At 35.7% G+C, this 25,674-nt stretch overlaps 3 protein-coding genes and 1 pseudogene across 7 annotated transcripts; 1 reads left to right on the forward strand and 3 right to left on the reverse strand.

The window, feature by feature from the left end:
* Nucleotides 1-131: 131 nt before the first annotated feature.
* LOC110815620 (Leucine-rich repeat family protein) lies at nucleotides 132-10,796 on the reverse strand. Of its 3 annotated transcripts, XM_022043468.2 has the most exons (17): nucleotides 10,640-10,795; nucleotides 10,501-10,553; nucleotides 9,455-9,739; nucleotides 9,249-9,377; nucleotides 8,957-9,164; nucleotides 7,666-7,812; nucleotides 7,076-7,150; nucleotides 6,838-6,909; nucleotides 6,021-6,092; nucleotides 5,689-5,760; nucleotides 5,505-5,576; nucleotides 4,957-5,028; nucleotides 3,728-3,799; nucleotides 2,900-3,043; nucleotides 2,310-2,381; nucleotides 1,581-1,727; nucleotides 132-621 (listed from the first exon to the last, which is right to left on the reverse strand). In XM_022043468.2, exons 3-17 carry the CDS (start codon nucleotides 9,650-9,652, stop codon nucleotides 437-439), a joined length of 1,737 nt encoding a protein of 578 aa, XP_021899160.1. In that variant the 5' UTR covers nucleotides 9,653-9,739; nucleotides 10,501-10,553; nucleotides 10,640-10,795; the 3' UTR covers nucleotides 132-436. The 3 variants fall into 3 exon arrangements, with proteins under 3 accessions (XP_021899160.1, XP_021899161.1, XP_021899159.1); XM_022043469.2 differs by lacking the exon at nucleotides 10,501-10,553 and having other exon boundaries at nucleotides 10,640-10,796; XM_022043467.2 differs by having other exon boundaries at nucleotides 10,501-10,791.
* Nucleotides 10,797-11,686: 890 nt separating this feature from the next.
* TIP1 (Ankyrin repeat family protein with DHHC zinc finger domain-containing protein) lies at nucleotides 11,687-18,606 on the reverse strand. The gene is made up of 13 exons (XM_022043520.1): nucleotides 18,003-18,606; nucleotides 17,356-17,496; nucleotides 16,620-16,732; nucleotides 15,919-15,998; nucleotides 15,611-15,774; nucleotides 15,011-15,149; nucleotides 14,803-14,902; nucleotides 14,006-14,063; nucleotides 13,798-13,875; nucleotides 13,608-13,706; nucleotides 13,118-13,196; nucleotides 12,867-13,015; nucleotides 11,687-12,391 (listed from the first exon to the last, which is right to left on the reverse strand). Exons 1-13 carry the CDS (start codon nucleotides 18,276-18,278, stop codon nucleotides 11,960-11,962), a joined length of 1,908 nt encoding a protein of 635 aa, XP_021899212.1. The 5' UTR covers nucleotides 18,279-18,606; the 3' UTR covers nucleotides 11,687-11,959.
* Nucleotides 18,607-19,393: 787 nt separating this feature from the next.
* Nucleotides 19,394-21,843, forward strand: LOC110815775 (uncharacterized). 2 transcript variants are annotated; one of them, XM_088208461.1, is made up of 4 exons: nucleotides 19,394-19,551; nucleotides 19,691-19,774; nucleotides 21,142-21,200; nucleotides 21,296-21,843. In XM_088208461.1, exons 2-4 carry the CDS (start codon nucleotides 19,709-19,711, stop codon nucleotides 21,633-21,635), a joined length of 465 nt encoding a protein of 154 aa, XP_088064587.1. In that variant the 5' UTR covers nucleotides 19,394-19,551; nucleotides 19,691-19,708; the 3' UTR covers nucleotides 21,636-21,843. The 2 variants fall into 2 exon arrangements, with proteins under 2 accessions (XP_088064587.1, XP_088064586.1); XM_088208460.1 differs by having other exon boundaries at nucleotides 19,395-19,551; nucleotides 19,691-19,825.
* Nucleotides 21,844-22,710: 867 nt separating this feature from the next.
* LOC110815658 (triphosphate tunnel metalloenzyme 3 pseudogene) lies at nucleotides 22,711-25,111 on the reverse strand (annotated as a pseudogene). Its single transcript, XR_015813671.1, has 2 exons — nucleotides 24,443-25,111; nucleotides 22,711-22,975 (listed from the first exon to the last, which is right to left on the reverse strand). The product of XR_015813671.1 is annotated as a triphosphate tunnel metalloenzyme 3 pseudogene (transcript).
* Between the last annotated feature and the right edge of the window lie 563 nt (nucleotides 25,112-25,674).

A 25,674-nucleotide genomic window follows, 5' to 3' on the forward strand; every position in this document is an offset into this window, starting at 1 on the left:
TCTTGATGAATAATGAATTCATTTGTTAGGAGAGAGGAAAAGGGAAAAAAAAAAAAAGACTACTTCCTGTTTAACTAATAAAAAATAAAAACTATGTTACTTTCATTGAAACAGAAAATCCACCCAAAATATAATGACATATCTGCAATATTATTGAAGAAAATATGAAATATATCAAATTCAGATAGAATCCATTGAATTCCCATTTCAGGACAGGTAAACTAGTTTGCCAACATATGTACAACTTCTGCAAATAAAGAGATCCAAATTCAAAGGCTAGCGATATTCACATGGATTGATACATAAAATCTGAGAATTTGTCCCAGTTCCCTGGCTCCATTGCAGAGAATGGGAGGAATTTACGTCTTCATATTAACTTAATCAAGCTGTACATGAGACTTCTTTGATAGCAACCTATATACAACTGGGTCCAAAGCTACTCTGCCCTGAAGCTCACCAGATTAGGCAGGGCAGTTGCTTGAAGCTTCCTAATTTCAGATGCTGTCACCTTGCATGACTCCAAAGAAAGCGAACGTAGATTCTTCAAAGGCTTAAGATACTGCAACCCCTCATTGGTTACGCGAGAATTTGAAACATTTAGCGAAACTAATTCAGTTAATCCTGCATCAACGCAGAATATAGAAAAATAAGAAATCTTTCCAATCTTCCAGCAAGACACAGATGCTATGAAACTTGAAGTTGTATGCTTTATTCATAACGTTTGGCAATATCAAAAGAAAGGCACTATGAAACTTGGAGTTGTATACTTCATTCATAATGCTTGGCAACATCAAATTCGTAAATTTTTTAGTGAAATATCATAAGCATGTCCGTCCTCGCAACCAAAGGCAAAACAAAATAAACCTGCAGAAGAATTTTGGCATAAAGTTTTCTGATTTTACAGGGCGTTCACAAGTTATTAAGCCAGTTATCTCTACTAAAACTAAGACAGAACACATATTTCTCATCAGCGTTCTTATCTGTTTGTTGCTGGTCTTTTGGCAGCACCATATTGCATAACCACGTGCCTAAAATTTAAACCCAGCTGTCTAACGTTTTTGCGCGTATTATTTCTAAGAGTATGATTTCTCGTATTTTGCAATAGATTAGAGCACCAAAAAAGTTCAGACATGACCAGAGTTCATATCTGGTGGCTAGGGCTTTCTCTCTTCTCCGATTAAGGTAGCTAAATAGGGTAAGGATGGAGAGACATATAGCCACATATATAGAAAGAATCTACAAGGTTCAATGGCCCTCTATCAACTGTTGGAATTATAAATAAAAACAGACCTCTAAATTATGTCAGCACAGTAAATGTTATAACATGACATTAATAAATCTTATACACTTGGGCGTATTACACAGTTGAGCTTTGTATATCTCTTTTATCTCTTAGTAAGGTATGTTAATTTTTATTCGGTCCATTTGTGAAATAAATAATCAATGCAAGCTTAAATATTGAAAAACCGATCATTCCAAATAAACTTCCAACATTATCAATTACTAAGCATGTAGAGATATTTTACTTGTAAAAACTGTAGTAAGACCCCACATCGTAAATGGCACTAAGCAGAACATACCAGAAAGCATTTCTAAAGTTCTGTCTGTGAGGTTGTAGTTTTGTGAGAGGTTCAACAGTTTAAGGGAGGCAAGATCTTTGATATTCTTCACGCCAGCATCAGTTAGTCCTCCACCACATATTTCAAGAGAATGAAGATTCTTCAAGTCTGCTTGGCACAAAGGAAGAATGATGATCACAAAAAACATAATAATCCCTCTTGACATGTAAAGATAGCCATGAAAAAACTGTTCAAAGGGGAACATTTCATCATCATATAGAAAGGAGCCTAACTAAGTTATCACTCAATAGAAAAACAGAAGCACCCATGTTGATGTAGAGTAATCACATAATCAAATGGATCAGAAAAATTGGCAATAAAATTAAAAATGTTCAAATATCAGAAATACTCTGCAATAAGAAAATTTTACCTTGTTTTTATCAAAGAGTATATATGGGCAGTATATGCATGTGTGCAAAACATCAGAAAGAAAAGGAGAAGAATTTCTCATATATGGTATGCAAAAAGGCTACAAAAAGGAAACTTCTAAGTCCAAGCAAAAATTCATTATCTAAGGAGCATAGGAAGTCGAAAGGATCAAGAATTTGAGCTTTTCTTTGAAGTGATAACTTGAACAATTAATTATTTGTTTCTTAATTATTGTGTAAATGCATCTTTTCCCCTGAGGTAGCAGGGGTGAGGAGAGATGGAGAATAAGTGATTAGTTTATGCATCATGTCTTCAACATACTTCGCAAATAATTTGTCCCACGATCCGAAATGCGAGCGCCGAAAAGATCCAGATGCATCAATCCAGTCAGATCTGCACCAGCAAAAGTGTTCAAGAAAAAAAAAGAAAACATATTTGGAAGTACAGCAAAATAGCATTATGGCACAATTTGGAATTTAGCCTTTTAGATGGGATAGATTGTAGAATCCAGGTTAAACTTGATACACTCATAAACACAATAGTATAACAAAATAGTGAAACATAAATCAGAAAGAACCAGATTATAAAACAACAAAATTAAAAGAAAAACATGGGTAATACTGCATGAAGTTACATCACTGTACTAGGAAAGGAATGCAAATGGGCTAGATGTGAACATGACGCTGTCAAAAATTGCTCACAATTTTACATGGGCCTTAGTCTAGGCATTAAATAAAGCTTCCGTAGAAAGGAGGCAAGAACATTATCCCAATCAAAAGTGTGAACTCTTAAACAAAACATATTACCCTAACTAACCATGCTAAAAGTATAAGCAGTCTGGAATGATTCTAGAACCACATAAAAATTCTTGCATTGAGAAGCATGGGGCAGAAAGAATTAAAGAAGCTTACTTGTCAGAAAGGCAAGACCAGCATCTGTAATTTGGCGAGCATCCAGATTAAGTGATTTAAGTGATGTCAGTCCAGACAATCTTCTCAACCCTCCATCAGTTACTAAGGTGAATGACAGGTTTAAGTTTTCAAGATGAGTCAAACCTAAGCAAACGAGTATACAAGTTAGGATGTAGGATAAAGAGAGGTAGAATACAAAGCAATATCTCAATAACCAAAATTGGAGGTCTCAGATCTCAATAACCAAAGAAATATCTCGATATTTGAATAATAATCATAAATACTCTAACCTAATAACTAAGTTAGGTATCTTATTTATACGTACCAAATACATCAAAATAGGAAATCTAGAAAAATAAGAAATAGGTTAAATAAAAGGCCAGAGAAACAGGAAATCTAGGAAATAGGAAAACAAATTACCATTTTCCTTTATTAAAAACTTTCCAAAACTTAGAAAAGGAAATTAAATTTTTGTATTCCTTTTAGTAAACTTCCCAAAACATTTATGTTCCATTATTGAGTCTGTATCATATTTTTTATTATTAAAATATGTCCATTTAGAAGCGTTCTGTTCTGTATCAGGTCAACTTATGTATTTAACAGTTCTGCGAACTGTCTGACCATGCATTCAAAAGTTACTAGCAACTGAAAATTGGTCAATCAGAATCACATTTACAAGATATGCACATACAAGCCTTAAAAATATTCTCTTTTAGAAATAGAAGAAATCTAGAAGTGTAGCATTTTTATTAGATATTGTCCTAGAAAAATAAGAAAAAGGCATAATGATACAAATGTCAAGATATCAAGCAGAAATGAAATGCTAACCAGAGAGATGACTCAGCCCATTGCTTCCTACTTCAGTATCAGACAAGTCCAAACTCTTCAAGAGTGGAAGACCTTAAAGCAGACAATGTAGACAGAAATCTTCATGTTAAACAAATATTTCAATAAATCTTGATTTAGAAAAATTATCCCCTGAGATTACAGGAAGAAAGAGTAAGGAAAATAAATAGGAAAACGGGACACTGGGATATAGTTCCTGCAAAACGCATTTTTCCATTTGCCTGCTAACACTAGCATATATGATGAACAAATTTATAGTTGTTCCTGTGAGATTACAGAAAAATATAAAGAAAATCTGAAATTCTTTAAAAAATATTTAATAAAATCAATAGCCGTGGAATTTTTTTTTCCTTTTCAAAGCTTTTCTTCTTACTTCGACAGCCTAACAAAAATAGAATGAATACTACTAGCATGCAGCAGTTGAGATCAATCTGCAAGTTCGTTTATTTCAGATTCAGTTCAAATCACAAACACTAAGAATATGTTTTTTTTAAATAACACAAAAATTAAGAATATTGATACAAAGCTCCCAAAGTACCAGGTGCTGTCATTTCAGAATAGTCCGACTTATGATTTCCTTCAATTATAATATTCTAACTCAATTTTTACAGTGATCAAAGGTACGGGTTTAAAGAATCTAAGATGTGTCAATGAAGCAGTTCATAGCTCATTTAAATACTCTCGAAGAGATTTCAGTTTTGATTTTCCATTATAATTTTTTTTATAGGAAAATTTCCTTTACAAATATATGTGCAGCATAAAGTTACTGTGACTAACTTCATTTAAAGACCTCAACCTCACATAACCCAGTAACTTTTAATTTCCAAAGAATTAAGGTTCTTATCGGTTGTTTCGGTTCTTCAAGTTGAAGTTTTGAGAAGGAAGTCTTATTCTCCACATTGTATTTTCTCTCTTTTCCTAATAATAATTTTTCTATTAAAAAAATAATAATTCAAGAATTAAGATCGATCCTTAAGACAGGATAAATGCCCTTGAGAGCTGTCAATTCGCATACACAAGGAGGATTGTTGAGAAGGTCCAAATACATGCCTTTCTAAAAGTAAAGGTTCGCTGTCCTATTCTGTAATCGAAAGGCACTTTATTATAAAGCAAAATGCAAAAAAGTCTTAATAGACAGTTGCCCCACCCATCAGCAGCAACATAAGCATCAATAATGAAATTGGATTTAGTAGATAAACGAAAGAGAAAACCTGTTAAATTAGCAAGTCCTTCATCACCAATCCTACAAGAGTCCAAGTTCAAGCTCTCCAACTTTGTCAATGCTGCAAAGAAGCATTATAGGAATATATAAGCATTCTGAAGAGAATTTTACTATGCTTACGTATTGATATTTCTCAAAGTAAAATTTTGAAGCCACCATAAGCAATATGATAAAAACAGAAAAGAGAGCTCCTATGTTGAGTGTTACATGAGAAGTTACAAGGCAAGACTTCCTTAAACTAGATGAGGGAAACCTAATTGCTGGGACAAAACTCAAAGGTAATTGGGGAATTTTCTTTTTGGTGGTAGTGGGTGTGTGGTGTCTTTTTAATACATATCAGCATTTCCCTTCTTCCTTTGAGATATTTTTCTTTGTGTGTGCACGCGTGTGCATGCAAGTGTGTGTACAAGCAGCGGCAGGGACGTGGGCGTGGGCTTCTATGTGTTTTAGGTATTACATGCTTGTGTTATGTGCTTGTCTGTGTGAGTGTGATCACATGAGAGAGAGAGAGAGAGAGAGAGAGAGAGAGAGAGAAACCTTTTAGGTGCACCAAACATGCATCTGTTATATTATTGAATCCCAGGCTCAATACCTTCAGGTTCCTAAGTCCTGCAGAAGCATAGTCAATGTAAACAGCATAATAATACCTTTCATTCTATGCATTTACCATGACACACAATGAATCAGACCTACTGATTGAAACCAACCTAGTTTTACTTACCTGAAAATTTATCACACCCATCATCAGATATATTGCATCTGTTGAGATTCAAGTATGACAAGGCAACAAGAGCTGCATATTGACATAACTAGCTTAAATCACTATATAGAAAAGAAATGTGCCGCTTATTGAATGGAACACTGGATGCTATTCCACACCCATCCCATCCATCTCCACCCTCAAAGAAAAGGACACAAAAAAGATCGTGCATATACTTCCATAAAAGTTATGTCTCAATGCAACCAACTGTTTGGCTCTTTTATCTCATTTACAAGCTACATCTAAAGAACTTAAAGAACTATGAACAGCGAGTGAATCCTCAGAAAATTAACCTGAAAGTGTATCCAGACATTCAGCAGTAACATTGCATCCCTCCAAGTTCAACATATGTAGCTTGCCCAAACCTACCAAGGAGAAATAAAGATCAAATCAACATTGCACCCAAATTAAGTGGAATTGCATCAAACTGCACAATGACACTGAGAAAACTAACTAAACAGACAAAGAAAAACTGAAAAAAAGAGCCAAACTGACATAATTTAAAATCAAGCCCCTACCAGAAAAGAACATAAAGCCTGTCATTTTGATACAAGAATACAGCATTAACACACAAATCCAAAAAGGCAAAAAGAATAAACCAGAACTCAAAATACTTGGGAATGGAGAGCCCCACATTGCATATTAAGAATAGAGTCGAGAAAGATACTGTTTATGAATAATGATTTTGAAACTTCAAAACTGTAGTACTCTTTTCAAGTTGTGTATTAACTAATACTACTTCCAGTAACTCTCTACACTATGCAGTACCACTTGCCACAAGAATAGAAACATTAGATCTCAAAGGCTCTGATGACTTTCGCTGATTTCTGATAGGGATACCCAAAAAAAGAACCTTCTTAAGTTATTATCCTCTTGTCAGTGTATTAGCAACTATCTTTTCCTGCTTTTAATTAATTTCTTTACAAAGATCTTCACAAGTACCTTATCTGAAAAAGGGGAAAAAATATAACAAATACAAGAAGAAAGGAGGGGTTCTTGCATGAGTGCAGCATACATAAAGACTATAAATACAAGAGGTTCAGAAGCACAACAGTCCTGGTTAAAGTACACTTCTAATATAACAAGGGGAAAGAGAGCATTGGCAAGTACCTCTCAAATAAGAAACTCCGGAATCTGTAATGTTAGTGTTCGAAATTTGCAACTCCTTCAGATTAGTAAGACCTAAATATGTTGACCACAACTCAAATCAAATGAGGAGATAAGAAAAGACATATGATGTTTGTTAGTTGTGCATACAGTCATACCATGTCCTTATTATGCTGGGTCACTTGATCTATATGAAGAGAAGTTTTACAAAATAAATTAACATGAGCAGAATATTGCCCACCTGAGAGGACCTTCATATCTGAATCTCTGATACATTTGCAACACCTGATGTTAAGAGATTCAAGCTTCATTAAGCCTACAAAAAGAACAAGTGTCATTTGTATTAAAAAAAAATAAAAGGAAAAAATCACTAGCTAAGATACAAGCTCCAAAGAAAAGTATCTAGCTTCAATCTGTCCAACATTTCATGACGGACAAAATTAATTTCAGTCACTTTTTAACACAATGACAATATTTTTCTCCTTAGCTCATGACCTGCTGCCACTCTCTAATCATGAATATACAATAAACATATTAAGCCTTTTTTTCCTCAATACACCCACATTGTTTACAGGCTTACCAAGAAAAAGATACAAACAATGTAACAGAACATGCAATTGCGTGCAGGTGATCTTAATTGCTTTAAGTTCATTTCCTCCAGCAATAGCAGGACAAGACAATGTTGTATGGATGCCTCTGGTTTCAACCTTAAGAATTTATGAATAAACAATGCTGTGCTGGAAGCAGTACACTAAGAAACTTGCATTTTGATCCAGAGTGGCAATCTGCATCCTATAGTGTCACTTGGAAACAATTTCACACATGACAAACCTTTAAGATGAACGAGCCCACCATGAATCTCAGAACATCTCTCCAAGTCTAACTTTTCCAGGCTAGCTAAGCTGGAAAAGGCACGCATTCCTTCAGCAGTAACAGCATCGCTCTTCTTAAAGCTCAAGGATTTCAAATGCTTAAGATCTAAAATTTTTTAAAAAAGGTGATTGTCATTATCCATTGTACCAGAAAATAGAAAAAGTCAAATAGTAAACAATTCCAAAACATTCTTTAAGCAGTAACTAATAGGAGTATAATGGAAAGTTATATTAAATAAAACGAGCAGAACAGAAAGTTGTTTTATATAAAACTATAACTTGTATTCTTATGCCTTGTATAATTGGGAAGTTAATACATCATAATAAAGATTGTTAATTCTTAATGACATAAAACCCAAAAACTCACTGCTTCTCCACATCCAATAACCAGCACACAGATAGCCATGAAAATTGCAATTTAAAGAGTTGCAATTCTAATATGGAGCATCCAAAGAAAAAATATTAGTATACAGTTGACTTGATGGTATAAACATGGTAATACAAGCCCTTGGCTATAAATGATTCTTTTATCACCCCAAAATGGATATCATTATAGAACTTGGTTTATTATCATTTAATCAACTGCAGAGCTTGACAGTTCAGGCATCCCTAATTTCCTTTCCTCATCCAACCAAAATAGGCCTAGAGCTAACAAACATTAATTATTTCCCAAGCGTTCCCGATATCATTTGATTAGTATAACTGTTTCTCCTTTTGGCCTTTCTTTGTGAGAAAACAAAGAACTACATAAAATGGAAACAAAAAGGAGTAACAAAACATACCAAAAAAGAATTGAACTGTCACCATTTTTTGCATTAGTATCCATAAGTGGATATTCGCTATTTAAGATCAATGACAGAACAGACATTTTACATTCACCCAAGGGATAAGCCCTATTTAAAATGTCAGGAAGGAACAATGTGCACTCTGAAATTCGAGGTTATTATCCATTACAACTATTCGGCAGATTTCTTAAACTTAATAAGTAAAAACTTATTCTCAAAAAATAAAGAAACGAAAAATAAATAAAAACTTTATGATCCTACACAGAAGCATTTGCTCAAGTAGACAAGAAAAACAGTAATATGGCTACTTGTAGAACAAAAAAAATCACATCAAGAGATTATAAACATACCACAATATGCAAAGAAAGACATTCATTAGGTTTAGCAACCATAGAATTCATCAACAGGGTAGCAAACATCATGACAGAGATGATTGTTTGTACAGAAAGAAATAAAGAATTTTACCACTTATATGCATAAGTCCAAGCTGTGTAATGTGATCACAGTAGTTACAAGTTAAGGCTTGCAGGTTCAGGCAATCTTTGAGAAGAGCTAACCCAATATCTGTCACCTCAGAACCAGAAAGATCAACAGCAAGTAAAGATAAACCTTGAGAGGAGATGACATCCATCCAACTATCCTCCACTCCAGGATATTCACCCAACAACACATCCTGCCAAATACATCAAAGTCCTGTAAGCAACATCCATTTGGATGAACCAAAGATGACTTAGTAGCTAAAGAAGAGAGGCAGTACCTGGAGAGCACAATCTCTAAATGCTTCAAGGGAAGTATCTGTTAGACGATGAGAATATACCAATTCATTGAAGATTTGTTGACTTATATCCCTTGGCAGCATTGAAAATGATCCATAATTTTCAATGTCCTGGCCGGTGAACACACCCAAAGTCAAGTAATCGAAAGGCATAGATCTCAAGTAAATGAGCCAAGTAAAGAAAATACCTCTCGTATTTTATAAATGCATAATTCCAAGAGAGAGGAGCAACTGACTCCTCCATGCCGACGATCTGCCACAGGCCAAGAAAATGAGCTTCCCAGCCATTTTGAACTGCTACTTCTGGAGTATCTTCCAGAGACTCCTCTTTGCACCCTATCTTCAATTACCTGTTGGTCTCTTTTCCTTGAACAAATTCCTCCCATTTAAGTACGATCCAGCAAATAATTGGTTAGTATCATGAAATTATCATAGAATTCTGATCCCCGTTTCAGAACAATATTCAGTGCGCTCTGCAGGGCAAACATGGAACCAAAATATACAATAAGCTTGAACTCCATAAATAGAGAAGGAATTTAAATTATAGTATCCCGGCATTGTTCAGAAACAGACCCCTCGGCCATGGATCATTAACAAGCAATAATTCCATTTTGAATTGTAAACGCCAGAATCTAAAATAGCATAAACAATCAACATTATTCACTACAAAACTGAATCAATATCTAATACACATAGCTTACAGCTTCCCCAAGAAAGGCTTCAAAAGGGTATCCACCAAATTCTTATCTTACAAACCATACACTCTAGATTATCAAAAGTTAGTATTAGAAAAGAAGTTTCAGAAAGCACCCACCTAATTCTTACCGTAAGCTGGATTACCAAACATCAATAGTAAACAAGAAGAAACAAAAACCCTCTTTCAAACTTAAAGAATCCGACTTTTCAGACGAAAAAGATGCAGCTGTTATATACTTAAATAATCACAAATTCACCCACACAAATATATACAAACACGTGCCTCTCCTTTAGGCTTTCATCGAAAAAGTTGCGCGTGTGAAAACATACAAAAAAATTCACCACGGTTATCATGTTAAATTCTAAAACTGCAATTACAAAACCGATCATCCATCTTCTTCAAGCTAGACTACTTATTTAGTTAATAAACGGTATCTAGTACTTGAAACAAGAAATCATCAGTCTACTGAGCGCTAAACTCGGTTGGATTCCGAGAGAGAAAATAAATAGACAGAGGCCTGGAGAACCAGAACTTTACCTGAATTTTCCGGGGTGAAAAAGCAAAGAAAAAGAGGTAGCAAAATGGAAAATCTTCCAGATGATCAAAGGAACTAATTAGAAAAAAAAAAAAAGAAAAAAGAAAAGAGTACGTATATAGAACGATGAACGGACTCAACTGGAAGAGATCAGAGAATCTCAGCGTAGAAGACGAAGCAAAGAGTAAGTCTACAGAGAGGAGGAAACTGCCACTCCAGGGAAGAAGAGCCAAGGGGAAGGAAGAAAGGAGAAGGAGAGATGAACCGTTAGATGATCGACACGTGGCAAGCGGCGGGGTAGGAGGGAAGGGGAACTGGTGAGTGACGGATGGGATAAGAGAAAAAATAGGACACGTGGGTCCCGTCTGCTGCTTTCTCTCTATCTATCTAATCTGCTTTTTCATTCCCACGTCAACACAATCGTACAATACAATGTAAGCGCTTTCCTTAAGAGGCTAAACGCTGTCGTTTTACTCCTCATATTGGGGGTTTGATCATCGCTTTCTGAATTCTCTGTTCCGTAGAAGTAGTGCAGAGGGAATTTAATAAGAACAGTAATACAATGCACAATACGTATTTTCTTTACAGTTATCTCTAAATTTTATATTAAGATTGTATTTGATTTAAATTATAATTCTATAAAATCAGTATACAAATCAAGTTCTTAAGAACTTATAATTCATTTTCTTCATCGCATTATATTTAAGAAAAGAATAATCTTGATATCAAATCGAGTTAAAGACACTCTGATAGAATCCAAACACACGGTCCCGATTTAAGAATATATATATTCGGGTTTGAGAGAGAGTGGAAGAAGAAACAGTATTTGAGAGAGATAAAGTGAGAGAATGAGAAGAAATGTACATATCAAGAAAGAAGTAGATAGAAATTTGAAGACAGTAATACAAATATTCTTCAGATAATTCATTATATTTATCGATTATATCTACGAAAATAAATAGTCATATACAAAAATCGAAGAGTTGCAGAAAATATTTTTAAATTCATCAAGAGAAAGTGGCTGATTTAACCTAGGGTTTGAGAGAATTAAATACCCTTCCGGCGATCAAGACACGTGTCTAAGCTGAAGAACGAACGGTCAGAATCTTTTTCCGAGACTACCCTTTAGTTCCTTACAAACACTTGATTTTTCATTTCATAGCAATAGTGAGTATAAGCTTCACGGGATAATGTAAAATGGGCATCAACTAAAATCATTGTTTAATACAAAATATATCAACAGTCGATATTTACAGAATGTCAGCCAAGCTTTCGTATCAACCATGGAAGACAAGCCAAATAGAACCAAGAATGGAAGGAGGAGCACCCTTAGGAGCCACAGGAAAGAAGAAGCACCAATCAATAGAATTACAGAACCTAAACTCATTGGGATATGTATGCTTGACATACAATACACATTGAACTTCCAGTTTCTATTGTAAAAAACACAAGGACTTAACATCATGAAGTTACAATGGACCGAGCACTACGGCCAAGGCCAAGACCTAATCCTAACGGGACGCTTCCATCACTTTTTGACTTGCTATGGTTACTGTGGCTGCAATGCGAAGAGTGAACATGGCCATGGGAAGAATGAGCATGACCATGATGCTTGTTAGTATTCACATTGATTGCGACATGACCATTGGAATTGGCGTGATGATCACCATTTTGCATGCTTGAATTCATTGGTATATGCATCATTCCTATCCCATCAGAATGTGGTGAATCTTCGACATACTCCACATCCACATTGTAGCCTTTGATCAAGAAATCCGAGCAATTCTTTTTCAATCCGTGATCATACGGGTTTCTGAACTGACCACCCGGGCCTTTCAGGTAACTATAGCGCATTGCATTTGCCATTTCATTAGTTGTTATATTGCGGGATATCTGCAAGGATGAAAAGAATTCAATCTTAGGTGTCATAAGATGCAGAAATAACAGTTACAGGACTGCATCACTGGATTGAAATCAAGAACTCTACTCCCATTAAAACTGAGAAATAGGCCATAAATGGTTTCAGGCTGAAAAACATATTGTAAGAGACCGTTTATAAAAATCAAACAAACTCTCAGTGTATTAAAAAAACCACATTGAGACTGTTCTTCTGTACTGTTTACCCTGCAATTTAGTAGAACAAAAAACTTCAAATATTGCTCCATCAGATGTAATCTAGAGAAGACACTTCATATGGGATCTATATGCGAACAAGTGAAACTGTGGACGGCACACACCAAAGAAGTGGATGGTCACGAGAATAATATTTCAGCAGAAAAGAGCTTGCATATTACAGTTAAAAGAATGTAACTGAAGGTATTAGTGATGGCAAAGAAAGGGCTTAGAAAGGAGATCCCAACAAACATACCTGAGAAGCTTGCACAGCGGTCAAAACTGCCACGCCAAAGAAGAGGAAGAAATCCACAATGATAAATGATATAGCCCCGACATGATTTGTACCAGCGTGGTTCATCCATGCTCCAAGTGAAGATGGGGCAGCAGGATCAGTCAAAATTCCTGCATGCAGCAACCGCATTTTGTTGGAAGATCAGAGCAAAAGCCCTCTCCGTATAACAACATGGAAATGCAATTAAGATTCTCTATCAACTAATAACATACTTATTAAAGTGACTGCACCCGTAATTGTCATAGCTGAAACTTCTAAGACAAGAAACAGAAAGAAATCCCACTTGTTTTCCTGAAACACAAGTGAATAACATGTAAGAACAATTTTTTGTAACCCCAAGTGCCCATAGAAGACTTGATTCAACCTTAATATATTTCATACATACAAGGACAGTGATAGGACCAACTGAGACCAGTTGGTAACATGCCAGAATAATTGATCAAGGAGGAAATGTCACATTATTATAATCAGGGGAAACCGTTGTACTAACTCAAAAAAGCATTTGATTAGTCTCTATTACATAGCATCAGATACTGTGAAACTATAGCAGTTCCACCAAAGAAACCTCCCCATCCTTATGGATCAATCCATGAACAAATTTGCATGATAAATTTACTATTCACATGAATATACATAATATTAGATTATTGATAAGAGTTTTAAGTTCCATGAAAATAGAGGAGAAACATGGAACTTAATCACCTTGCCGATGCAATTGGATACCCAAGGACAATGATGATCAAACTGTTCAACACAGCGATCGCAAGTTGAGCAGTGCTTCGCTCGAAGAGGTCTGACTATCTGATGAGAACAAAAATTAAATAAGAAATCAGTGAAAATAACTAAACATGATATAAAAATCACAGGTAATGAATTCAAATGAAGCAAGCACCTTGCAAGTCGCACAGAGCTGAGACCAGTTTCCAGCTAGCAGAGCAGGATTATTTATCTCAATCCTCAACAGAGGTTCCTGATTAAATCAGGACGAACCGATATTCACAACAAAAGAACCAATGTTAACCTTTAAAGAAAATAAAGGAGAAAAACTTTTTCTATCAAAAATCATGACAGATAATCAAAATGTAGACAATAAAACTCACATCATCTTTCATATTTTGTGGATCATGGAAATTCATTCTGATGTAACCAGGATCCTTGCTGAAAAATAATAACAATAATGATAATGATAAGACAACCATGATATGTGGAAAAGGAGTTTCTTTTTTTTTTTTTTTTTTGAGAGAGAGAGAGGCCATTCATGAAAATGTGTTGATGAAATTACTAAGACCATCCTCTACGTCACGAACATGACAAAGAATTCCTATTACCATAAACATAAATATCTCTTTTATAGTAAAGAACGACAGAGAAAAGTAATCCCTTAAATATTATACACTATCTAAAAGGTTCATGGACCATTTGTTTGCCTAACAATAACCTAAAGATTGTGATAAACTTACCTGTGCTCTACATATATGTCATTAGCTAAATAATCTAGTGATGAATTATGTTAATAAAAATTAAAAAGGAACAAGAAGCAACAGAAACTTATTGCTAGAAATTTTTTTTCTTTTTCTTGTATATTATTATATTTTGTCTCTCTTTACTCAAACTTCCAATTTAATTGTGTAATCTATGAATAGGAGGTCTAGGCCGTTTTTAACAATAGAAAGGCCTCTCTTTTCTCCATAAACCACAGGGAAGACCAGCATACATAACCCAGCAGATATATGAAACACAAAAAGCTTATTCTACCATCCAAATGTTCATAGGTGCACAAGACCAGAAAGTCTATCATTTATAATAAACAAGGATTTGATGCGCAATATTACTAAAGCATATATTAAATTGCTAGAGTTTCCAACTGAGAGAAGATTTATGTATTCAATAGACTTACCTGCTACACCGATAAAACATAACTAATCCAGCACTTGCTAGGAAAACACCCAACCATGCAACAAAGCCAATGCCTGCTGTTAACTTTGGCAGATTTGGTGCTGCAGACAATATTAAGAAAAGCACTAAGTCCAAAACTGACCAGAATAGTCTAATCATAATTAGGACAGTATGGGCAAAAAAATTTCATGCAAGGACCAGAGAGATACCCATGACGACAGAATGGATATAGACCATAAGCAGCAGTAAGATCATAAACCAAAGCATGGGAGCAAGTCCTAATTTTGATAGGCGGCCAAGTCGACTGCTCCCATCACATCGCTTTTCAAGCAATCTTCTAGCATTTCCCTATAAAATTAGATTGATAAGATCATAAATTGATAAGTGGCGAAAAGCAATTATTTTGAGGATTGTAAGTTTCTTTTTCTTTTAGAGAAATTTGCAAATTATTTCCTCAGTTAGAAATTATTATCATAAACTAAGAATGGTTTGCCAAAGCAGCATTAAAGTAAAAAAGGATAAGAGCGACCACATAAAAAAGAATATATTCATAATCCACATAGTCAGACTAGGTGCAATAAAAAATTAATATAGTTTAGAAAGTTTGTAAATCTAGGAGGACATTTGCACTCTTATTCCCTTTTTTTTACTTTATTTACCTAAAAAATTAAAATCATCTGCTTGAGTATAAGCATTCATCAGTTAAAGAACAAACACATCAACTCATGTAAGAAAACTACAGAAGAAGGATGAGAATCCATATGTTAAAGGAACATCAACATCAAATTTAAAGTGCCAATAGCACCTACAAGGAAAAAAGCAACTTGTCTGTGATTTTTATCAGAAGCAAGCTGTGCTGGTGTGAGACCAGTGTTGTCAGTAACCATCAAGTCCTCCTTCTTCCCAGCCTGTACTAATACTGTACATGCCTCCAAGTTACCCCTAATAGCAGCCCAGTGGAGAGGAGTGCAACCTGACATCATAAAGATGATTTAAAGATCATGCAAAAGGTCACGAAAACCAATATTCTTTTCTACAAGAAGAAAAAAAAAATTAAATTCTTAACCATGTGAAATTTACCAGATCAAAAGTTTTAGTATTAAGCCCAAGAACTTACCTTCTTTGTCTTGGCGCCCTCTGTATGCATCCAAAAATAGAAGAAGACGAATACAATCAGCAAAACCTTTATAAGCAGCCCTAAAATTCTCCAAAAATTATGTAAAAGTAAATTAAAACAAAGAATAGATTAATATGCTGATAACTGAGGAAAGAACTATAACAAGCAAAAATGACCTGAAAACTGCTTTTGATGATATTTTCATAACAAAAGCAGCTATAATGTAAAAACATAGTGTTACATGTACAACAGATAGGGAGTTGATTGGTAGAAAGTAACTTCAGATTAAATGCAATGGCTTTCTTCAAAAATATATATAAGGTATATGTTGCCATCATCATCAGGGACACAAGAACTGTAGTTTGTTCTATATTATTGCTCATGCAGGAACCAGAAAAGTATCAGCTAATCACCAGCAAGTATAATTAAAAAATGACAATGAAGTCAAAATTAGTACCTTAGGAGGTAAAAAGAATTTGTTAGAGAAGTTATTGATTGCAGGAAAATAAAATATTACATCATGGGTATAAACTTCGAAACGCAAGTATAAGAACGGAAGAGATTTAGAGAAAAACAAAAGAAACCATGAAGTTCACAAAGGACTATCTTCCTGCAACATCACTTAACATGGGCATACTACTATTATATAATGACTTAAATTCTCGTTTACCAGAATTCTTGAAAAAAAAATTATCATGTACCAATGTAAAGGGCTTCTTCCATCATTATCAGGAACATCTGGGTCAGCATTCCATTTTGAAACAATGTGATAGAGGAAAGCTGTCTGACCATATTGAGCTGCAACATGTGTTGTCTGCAAACAAGTCATCCTAAGAATCAACATGCAACTCTTATAAAAATGAATAAACGAGATGCAAGTCTTCTATCAAAAGAATATCAGCATGCAACTCCCAAGTCAAAATCACTACTACATGCACTAACACTATCTTTTAACCAGAAGGAACCATTGTGCTATAAGAATCAAAGTCTCACAGAACAACCTAGTTGTTAAAGTCAAACACCATCCTGGTTGTCTTGCCATCAAACTTTTACATAGCTAAATATAACTTGGAAAGAAAAAAAAATTTTAAAGCACCCACTACTAAGATTATAGGTCAGGTAAGGAAAAAAATGTGGAAAAATTAAAATTGGAAACAACAAGGTAGAGAAGAAGATAACATGATTCCACAGGAAGTCAGCTATGCAACATCTACCCACAACATATCAAAGGATGCATGGAAACTTTTTTATTAAGTTATTGTAACTTGCAAGAGAAACAAATTATACATTTACATGTTTTTCTAAAGATTTGGATAGAAGTCCAAAAATATTTCTATAACATTTCACTGGCCCAGAATTCATAATAAAAAAAATCATAATTATGACTTAAAGAAAGCAAAACCATAATGGAAACACAAGCATATAGATGAGATTAACCTGATAGCCATACATATCAGCAGCATCCACCTTAGCACCCTCTTGGAGTAAAAGTTCTGCCACTTGGATTGCACCACGAACTGAACTCCAATGTAATGCAGTCTGCCCTGTATGATCGGCCGCATTTACATCTGCTCCATGCTGGCAATGAAATCCGAAAACATGACCATTAATCCAAGCAATGTAAAAGAAATAAAAACTATCACACTGGAAGATAAGTCCCAACATGGTCTTTTTCCCTCAATGAACACTGAAAAAGCCAAACTGACAATCACATAACAAAACAGCCAAAGGACTGTTGATAATTAAATCTCTTTTCTAGTTCTCTATTCCACTTTCTTATAAACTAATTCAATAATATTACTCCATTAAGAGAGAAAGAAGAACAGGCTAAACCCACTCAAGTACCCACTAGATAACGTAAAACAGAAAATGGATACTTAGTTACACCATAACCCAACTCAATAACACCGGTAATGAACAAAAAATGTTATACCCAAATAAAATTTCAACCGCATGTCACACACCCAGCTACCAACCCGATCAAATAGCCCAAATTCACATAAAGAAAGAAAACACCAACTAAATGCAAGTAATTCGAAGTAAAATACAAAACCCATATATAGAAACCAAGTTTTCCTACATACTTCAATGATATACTGAGCAGCAGCAGTCCGGTTATTCAAGGCAGCCCACTGGAGCGCATAGTAACCAAGCCCGTCCGGCTCCGAAACAGAGCACCCCTCGCACTCCACCAATCTCTGGAGCTTCTCCAAATCTCCGTACGCCGCTGCAGTGTAAACGTCATTCCTCAAACTCTCTTCACCGCCACTCAGAACAACCCCATTAGTCCCGGAACCCGATCGGCCATCGTTCTTGGAATTTGATTGAACCTCTTCAACAACCTCAATCTCCGAAGACATTTCCTTCCAAGGAGAAAGAAAAAAATAGTAATATTATAATTGACGAGAAGAACGAAGTGACACTTCGATCGCATCCAATTATGGTACCCGAGATTCGATCAGGGTGTGATATGGTTTGACTTTCTATGTGGGTTTTTCCGTCCGGGAAGATGATTTATTTTAGGGAAAGGTGTGATGCGGGCGCTAGGGTTTTTCGCAGAAGGAGATCGAGGTTTGGGCCTTGGGGTTGCTTCGCCGTCCGTGTTGACTGGGGGTTGTGGGGGGAGAGACGATAGAGGCCAAGCCACGTAACCTTTGTCTATCCATTGCCAAGAATTTTCGCTACACAAGTTTAAGGCCCTGTTTGGCGTGCGAAATTCATTTTTCACATGATCCCCCGGTAGGACAATTATGACTTTGATTAAAATATATTTTTAATTACAAATTATTTAATATATGTAGAACTAGTTGTACAATTAAATATATTAAAAATATATTTTAATTATTAAAATATTTTTTTATATTTACCAATAATTTTTTTATATTTAAAATATTTAGAGAAATCGAATTAATTTATTTATTACTTCAATTATTTTAAGAATAATTTTTATTTAATTTTAGTATTAAAATATATATTGCAATTAATAATTTTTTTCTAATTTTTTTTAATTTTTTTTTATTTATATGGAAAATGTATATTTAAATTTATTTTTAAAATATATTTATATGAATAAAATTTACAACTAATATATATTAAACCACATAAAATAATATTTAATTATAATTATTCGAATTTATTTCAATTTCAGAGTTTTAGAGATTTGAACCGTAGGCCCAACATTTGATCCGAAGAAAGGGAATAATTTCCTACGTCCGGTAGTAGAATAAAATGTTAGTCTTCCACCAATAATTTTTCTTGGTCAACTCATTCTGGCATTTGATTGGAGACACGTAATTTCCTTATTATAGAACGGGAAACACCTGATTGTTTTAAGACCCACTAAGACCACTCCAAGACGCGTGATCATTTCTTACTCCAGATCCGAAGCAGTGAGAAAAAATATTTCAAAATTATCTGGAAGAAAGTCAACGCTCCCGAAATTAAAAATGTTATTGCCACCCCCGTTTTCACTTGTTCCACTCCACTCCTATAGCTGACATCCAATCAGCTTCCTTAAATTTTCGTGGAAGTATCAAAAATCCGCCTGGAGTAATCAAATCTTGCCACAAAACCCCTAATCGGACCAAACTCTAGGGTTTACCACAACCGGATCCAGACCCAGAAGCCGCTCAGGTACTCTCTCTCTCTCTCTCTCTCTCTCTCTCTCCTCTGCTTGTTTTTCAGGGTCTTCTTGCTTATCTCTATCTTTCTCCAGACCGCTTTAGTTCAATTCCATATCTTGTTTTCTGACGTTATATTGTTTTCTAAGCAGAGTTTTTTTTGGTAAACAATGGAGGTAGCTACTCTCAGCTTACTGGAGAAAACGCTAGCGTGCTCTATAATGGAAGCTGTTCTGGTAGAGACTCTTCTTTCTATTGGAAAGTCTCTAGCTTGCCATCTCTTTCAAGTATATACAACTTCCATTAACCTCTCTTTCTGTGTATATTCGTGTGCTTGTGCCGGCATATGTACATACAAGCGTAGAATTGTTGTTGACAAGTTTTGTTCTATGATTTACGATTTGTGTTTGTTCTTTATGCTTTTGTTCTGCTTTTAGGACTTGCTTGAGTAGCAGTATTTTGTAAATGTTTTACTAGGGTTGTAGAAGTTAGGGTTTGTCTGGTTGTTCTTTCTTTTGGTCGAATTTCTGGTTTGAAGAAAAGGATTTGGATTAGTTCTGAATGCTCTGTTCGTCAGATTTGCCACATTTGTTACTTAGACTGAATGAAGCCTTGTCAATTGAGCGGTTACGGGAAGCACGTTGTCTGCTTCATCAATTGAAGTACTTTGGACATGGGATTGATTGTTGGGGACACACCTCTCCACGGTTTCCCTTGTTTGAGGTCCTAAGAAGCAAAATTTCTTTTGTGATTTTCGGTTGTCTTTCTGGCTTCATTTAAAATCTTTTTCTGTCTGTTATGGTTTGATTAGGATGTCTGGCTTTGATAATTTGTACTTGCCTGAAATGGGTTTGGAGTTGTGTGGTATTTTGTTGTAATTAATGTGATACCTCCCTTCTTAGAAGTGTAGAAAGCGATGGTATATATCTGTTAGATGATGGCTTTGAACTTTTAGAAGCAATAATTAAGTTTAGGTAGAGGTTTTGGGTGCCAGATACTTGCTCCAAATTAAAATTAATGTCTTCAGTAGTAATCAATCAGTACTATTCTGCTTTTATATTGTTCCTTGACGGTTAAAGATTCTCCTTGCTGCTGATAGGTAGACCCTCTATTTTCTAATTCCAGTTTGCCTTAAAAGAGAATAGCTGAATTTTTGTGTACGACTCTTGACTTTAACTGCCTTTTCTTTCTCTTATAAGTTAAACTCATGTTGCTTTCACATCAGGACTAAGTTCTTCTGCATGTTTAATCTTGAGTTGATATCTTCTTGAGCTGCTTGCATGAATATTGAGTAACCATGGCTGTTAACTCTACATTATTCCCATAGCTGAGATTTTTTCCGTTGTAAATTTAAACTTTTACTTTGCAGTAATAAATGTGAAAATGGTTACATGTGGTAAATTTGGTTTATTTGAACGAGATATATTGCTTGCTCCATGTTTACGTCACTGTTGGACGTGTTAAAACAAGTAGTTGTTAGTGATTTCTGTCAAATCTTTCTAAGAGAGGAAGAAATATAAGTCATTCCTCGGATTTTTTAATAAACTTTTATTTTTTGGGGTATCTGCATTTGAGCTCCTAAAATGTGCTAATGTGGTTACAGACAAGATTGATCTTGAACGATATTAGTGCATCACCGAAATTGATTGCTATGGATGAGAGGTAACAGACTTCCCACCTTGTTTCTTCTTTAGTTACCATATTACTAAACAAACAAGGCTTCAGCTAAATTTACTTGGTCTAACTTCTTTTTGTAGGTTTCCTTTAGACGAGCTGCATAGAATCAAAAGTCCTGATCAAGAAAACAAAGATGCAAGCGAAACAGAGGACGATGATGACGAAGAAAATGCAGACGATCAAGATGATGATGATGATGACGATGACGAAAATGATGAAGATTTCTCTGGTGAAGGGGAGGATCCAGACCCTGAGGATGAGGATCCAGAGGCCAACGGTGATGGAGGAAGTGATGATGATGACGAGGACGACGACGACGGAGATGATGCTGATGAAGATGGTGAGGACGACGACGATGAAGAGGAAGAAGAGGACGAGGATGAGGAGGTTCCCCAGCCACCCCCTAAGAAGAGGAAGTGAAAATAGTAGATGGCTCTGTAGCTTTTCTGTTACTAAACTTCGGCTCAGGACCTTCTGGTAGGATGATTGTCTGTCTGCATTATAGAGTAGGTGATTACCAATGTCGTTCTGAACGAACATATTGTTAGTATTTATGTGGTTACTGATTGTTGTTATATATGTTTTTCTCATGTTAATTTAATGACACCTCCTATTTAATCAGTATCAATTGAGGCTTCACCCGGCGATATCAGAGAGATTTTTATTCCTGGGTAGAGGAAATACTGCTATTGTGACCTTTTCGGAGGGTAGTATTTAACTATTCGGCTTAACGAATTGGTTGTATTATCAGGGAGCTTTAGCTGGTCATGGTTATTTTTAACAGAATTCTGGATATTTGTAATGGCTGTTTGGAGATTTACTGATCTGCGTAATTACGCAATGACCTTTCCATATTTTACTGATATGCAGAATCACTTACCATTATATCTCAGTGAGCTCTCTACTGACTAGGCTGGTTGTGGAGACAATTGGGAAGAAGGAATTGTTTCAGAGTTAAATAATATATCCAGGAGGTTAAAGCTCAAAAACTCTTTTTAAGGCATTCATGGAATTCAATAACCATTCAATTTGCCCACAAACACTGTTGGCTAATCATCCCCCCGAAGAAGAGTTGAATAGGTAAAATTAGGGTTAGCAATTAGTCAAACATGTCTGTAAATTGTATTTAACTAACTAAATTGGAATAAAACTTTGACAATATTTAGTCTGAAAGGTCAGACTCATTTGTCTATTTATTAATAAAGTAACTGTACTTATTTAGTTTATTAAAGTATCGAAACTTATTAAGCTAGAGTTCATATGCTTCGATCAAATATATCTTATTTGAGATTGAATTCGTTTAGAGTAAGCTCCTTAAGTACTTTTTTTTTAATAAAATTAAACTTAAACTCAGTTTATTTTGATGACATAAGCTTGAGCAATAAAATAAAATTCGAACTAACATTTGAACTCCGGTTCCAGTATGTCATTCACTAAGCTAGTGCTTTTTAGATGCCTGCGTAACCATGGCTCGATATATCATTGACAAAACAAATTTGCAAGAGATAATAACCATAGAAATTTATTGCAAATACCCAAAGCAAAAAATTTGTTCCTGAACTTCAAACGAGAACACGATGATAAGAATTTCGTATTTTATTGCATACTAGCATGAAACAGATAGGGCACCATGAGAGTAGCTAAGATGAGGGGCAGTGGGAGCAAATGATCACTGGATTGCGGAGGAATGTTGATGTCAAAACCTCATTTCATTGCCAGCCCCAACAAATAACCCATCAATGCTCATCTTGGCAGATGACCTACAAAAGCAAATGGAGCAGAGCCGATTTTCTCTGCTTCCAAGTCATTGAGCTACATATGCAAATATTATTTAGAAACAGACTACTCAAAGCGGTTTAAGGTATATTTACTACCCCTTTCAGTGGAGACCAGAACTCGAGTAACCGGCTTCAGAAAAGTTAGGAGAATAGCATACAACTCATTTCACTTATTTAAGATATAATTGAAACACAGCAAAAGAAATGCAGGACACTTGAAAGTTTCTTGATTGGGATAAATCTTCATAGGTGATACAACAAAAAATATGTATTCTGATGCATGAACAGGGAATGGATCATATTATATTCATTATCTCATCTAATAGATCAACAGCATATTTTACCATAAAATAACAGTCCTAGTCAAATGGATCAAACTAAAAAATTAGCCACTATAATAATTGCGAAGCAAAAAACTGTAATAAACTAAACTAACAGGAAGAAAAAATAGAGAGAAATCATAGATCCATAGCAACTAGCATCAATAGAAAAGCAGCATAATGAATAACACAGACTTCTTTCCCTTTCTATTCATCATCTTTGAAAAAAAAAAAGCAAATGAGGCAACTACTCAAGGTTTGTAATTCAAAATACATGCTGTCTTCAAATTACAAAAATCTCAACAGAGGCAGGGCAGAACCATTATTTCCAAAAGCTAAAAAGAAAGTCAGCAAATTAACTTTATATGGCCTACTGGGTTCATTTTCCATTCAATTCCTAGCTCTAATTTTCATGTTAAACTTGTTAATTATAACTATAACATAAATTTTAATCGTCACACCCAGCTTGAATTATGGGATTTCTCTTCCAACTTCTTAAAAAAATAAAAATCATGTTCGAAATATATATTTCAAGACTAAGAGAAACAGGATTATATAGGAACTGAATCGGAAATGAACAAACTGGGAACTTTTCTTCCTTCTCCAAGGCTAGAGCAAGGAAAGTTTATTCTTTTCTCCATAAGATCCAAAAGGAGTAAAACAAAGACTAGTAAAAATGTCGGTAATAGGTAAATGAAAATCTTCGCAGAGGGCTACAAGTCTTCAATCACAGATCGAAATTTCAAATTCCATTTTCTTTTACAAATGGGGAATGCATTTACAAAATTATCACTGGTTCTACTAATTGTTACTTTGTTAATCTAATTCAATGATTAAGAAAAGAAGATTTGCACAAACAGAAAAATACCAACCACCCATCAACATTCAACAAATTCATCAAACATGAAAGAGTAAGCAAGAAATTTAGAGCCATCCAAGAACCAAACTGACACCCAAAACAAAGATTATCCAGAAAGCAAAACACAAATCCACTCTGAACAAAGTCACGCCATGATCCATTCTACAAAAGCATGAATTTTTAAATGCCATTATGCGTCCAAAACCCAAAGGAATAAAAGGAAGAAAAGCGAGGAAGAATTTAACAGGCAACGGGAAAAGAATAACTGACCTACTGAGGCAGCTTTCCGGATCGGAAAACAGCAAACTTGGTCGTCTCAGAATCAGAAAATCCAATTTCATTCTCTTTCAAAAACTCCTCGATCATCCTCTTGACCCTCTCAGGTTCCTCGCTCTCGCACTCAATCTCGTAACAAGTACCAAATGCATACCCCGTCTCGTCAACCTCCAGCCTGATCCCATTCCATCCGTAGACTTTCCTCACGTTCTCAAACCCACCCAAGCAAAGGAACCCCGCTTCATCCCCAACCTCGAACTCCTCCCTAACTCTCTTTAAGACCCTTGATTCGATGGAAAGCAACTTTGAAGGGTCATCAACGCATTCTCTGGCTAAGGAAGAATCGAGATCGTCGTCGTCCACTTCAACGCGGCTGATGCCGTTGACAAGGGTGGGTTTCAATTTGAGGGAGACAATGCAGCGAGGAATTGCGTCGTTCTCTAAGAAGCGGAGGCGGAGGAAGGCGCGACGAGATGAGAGATCACTTTGTGAAGTATCGAAGAAGAAGTTTCGCTAGTGAAGGGTTTTACTGTGGAAGGAGGAGAGAAGGGTCGTGAGGCGGCGGTGGGAAACGGCGTCCGGGAGGCGTAGCTTGATTTCGACTTCCATTGCTGACATATAAGGGTAAACTGAGAAGTGGGTTTGGATTCGGAGGATGAGGTTTAAGGGGAGAGGCTGATGCGAAGCGATTTGGTGGAGGGACTATTATGGTGAGGATCGAGGAGGTGGAGAAGGGAGGAGGAGGCAGCGGAAGAGGATGCAGAGGTGGCAGTGGCGGACTTAGTAAGTGGGTGTTTCCGGGCTTCTTCGAGTTCTTCTTTGTCTTGGATTTTGAGTTGGATTTCGGTTGGTTTTCTCCTCGGCATTTCTATACAGTTGAGAGGAGGAAGAGAACGTCGTTCGGCAGGTGAGAAAAGCTTGAAAACTCCCTGCTTATTTTATTTTTTCTCCGTTTACCTGCAAATGGCTACGGTCCACGCTTACCTCAGCTTCAATGTAGGGAAGCACGGCGGCGCTTTAAGACCGCGTTTGGTTGGAGTCGAATACACAATGTGCAAGCTGAAATTAATTGCAATATCGATCGGGCCTGGGCCTGGGCCTGGACCTAGCCCAGTCCCAATCCATCCGGCCCAAGTATGAGCCGGGGATTCTTCTACTGGGCTGAACAGCCCAAAAGGTTCTGCCTTTTGGGTAGGAGCTATATACACGTAGATACATACATGTAT

Source organism: Carica papaya, chromosome 7, assembly GCF_054855325.1.
Source record: "Carica papaya isolate Zhongbai chromosome 7, ASM5485532v1, whole genome shotgun sequence".
NCBI lineage: Eukaryota > Viridiplantae > Streptophyta > Magnoliopsida > Brassicales > Caricaceae > Carica > Carica papaya.

Bases quoted from the DNA above. Each gene is read 5' to 3' on its own strand.
- LOC110815775 (XM_088208460.1), top strand. From the start codon at position 19,709: ATGGAGGTAGCTACTCTCAGCTTACTGGAGAAAACGCTAGCGTGCTCT. The intron at 19,826-21,141 runs GTATATACAACT...ATGTGGTTACAG, and splicing joins TAGCTTGCCATCTCTTTCAA to ACAAGATTGATCTTGAACGA. The intron at 21,201-21,295 runs GTAACAGACTTC...TTCTTTTTGTAG, and splicing joins TTGATTGCTATGGATGAGAG to GTTTCCTTTAGACGAGCTGC.
- LOC110815620 (XM_022043469.2), bottom strand. From the start codon at position 9,652: ATGGGAGGAATTTGTTCAAGGAAAAGAGACCAACAGGTAATTGAAGAT. The intron at 5,577-5,688 runs GTAAGTAAAACT...ATGCTTCTGCAG, and splicing joins TGGGTGTGATAAATTTTCAG to GACTTAGGAACCTGAAGGTA. The intron at 1,728-2,309 runs GTATGTTGAAGA...TGTGCCAAGCAG, and splicing joins TGGGACAAATTATTTGCGAA to ACTTGAAGAATCTTCATTCT.
- TIP1 (XM_022043520.1), bottom strand. From the start codon at position 18,278: ATGTCTTCGGAGATTGAGGTTGTTGAAGAGGTTCAATCAAATTCCAAG. The intron at 17,497-18,002 runs GTATGTAGGAAA...TTTCATTGCCAG, and splicing joins CTGCTCAGTATATCATTGAA to CATGGAGCAGATGTAAATGC. The intron at 13,876-14,005 runs GTGAGTTTTATT...TGATTTAATCAG, and splicing joins CACAAAATATGAAAGATGAT to GAACCTCTGTTGAGGATTGA.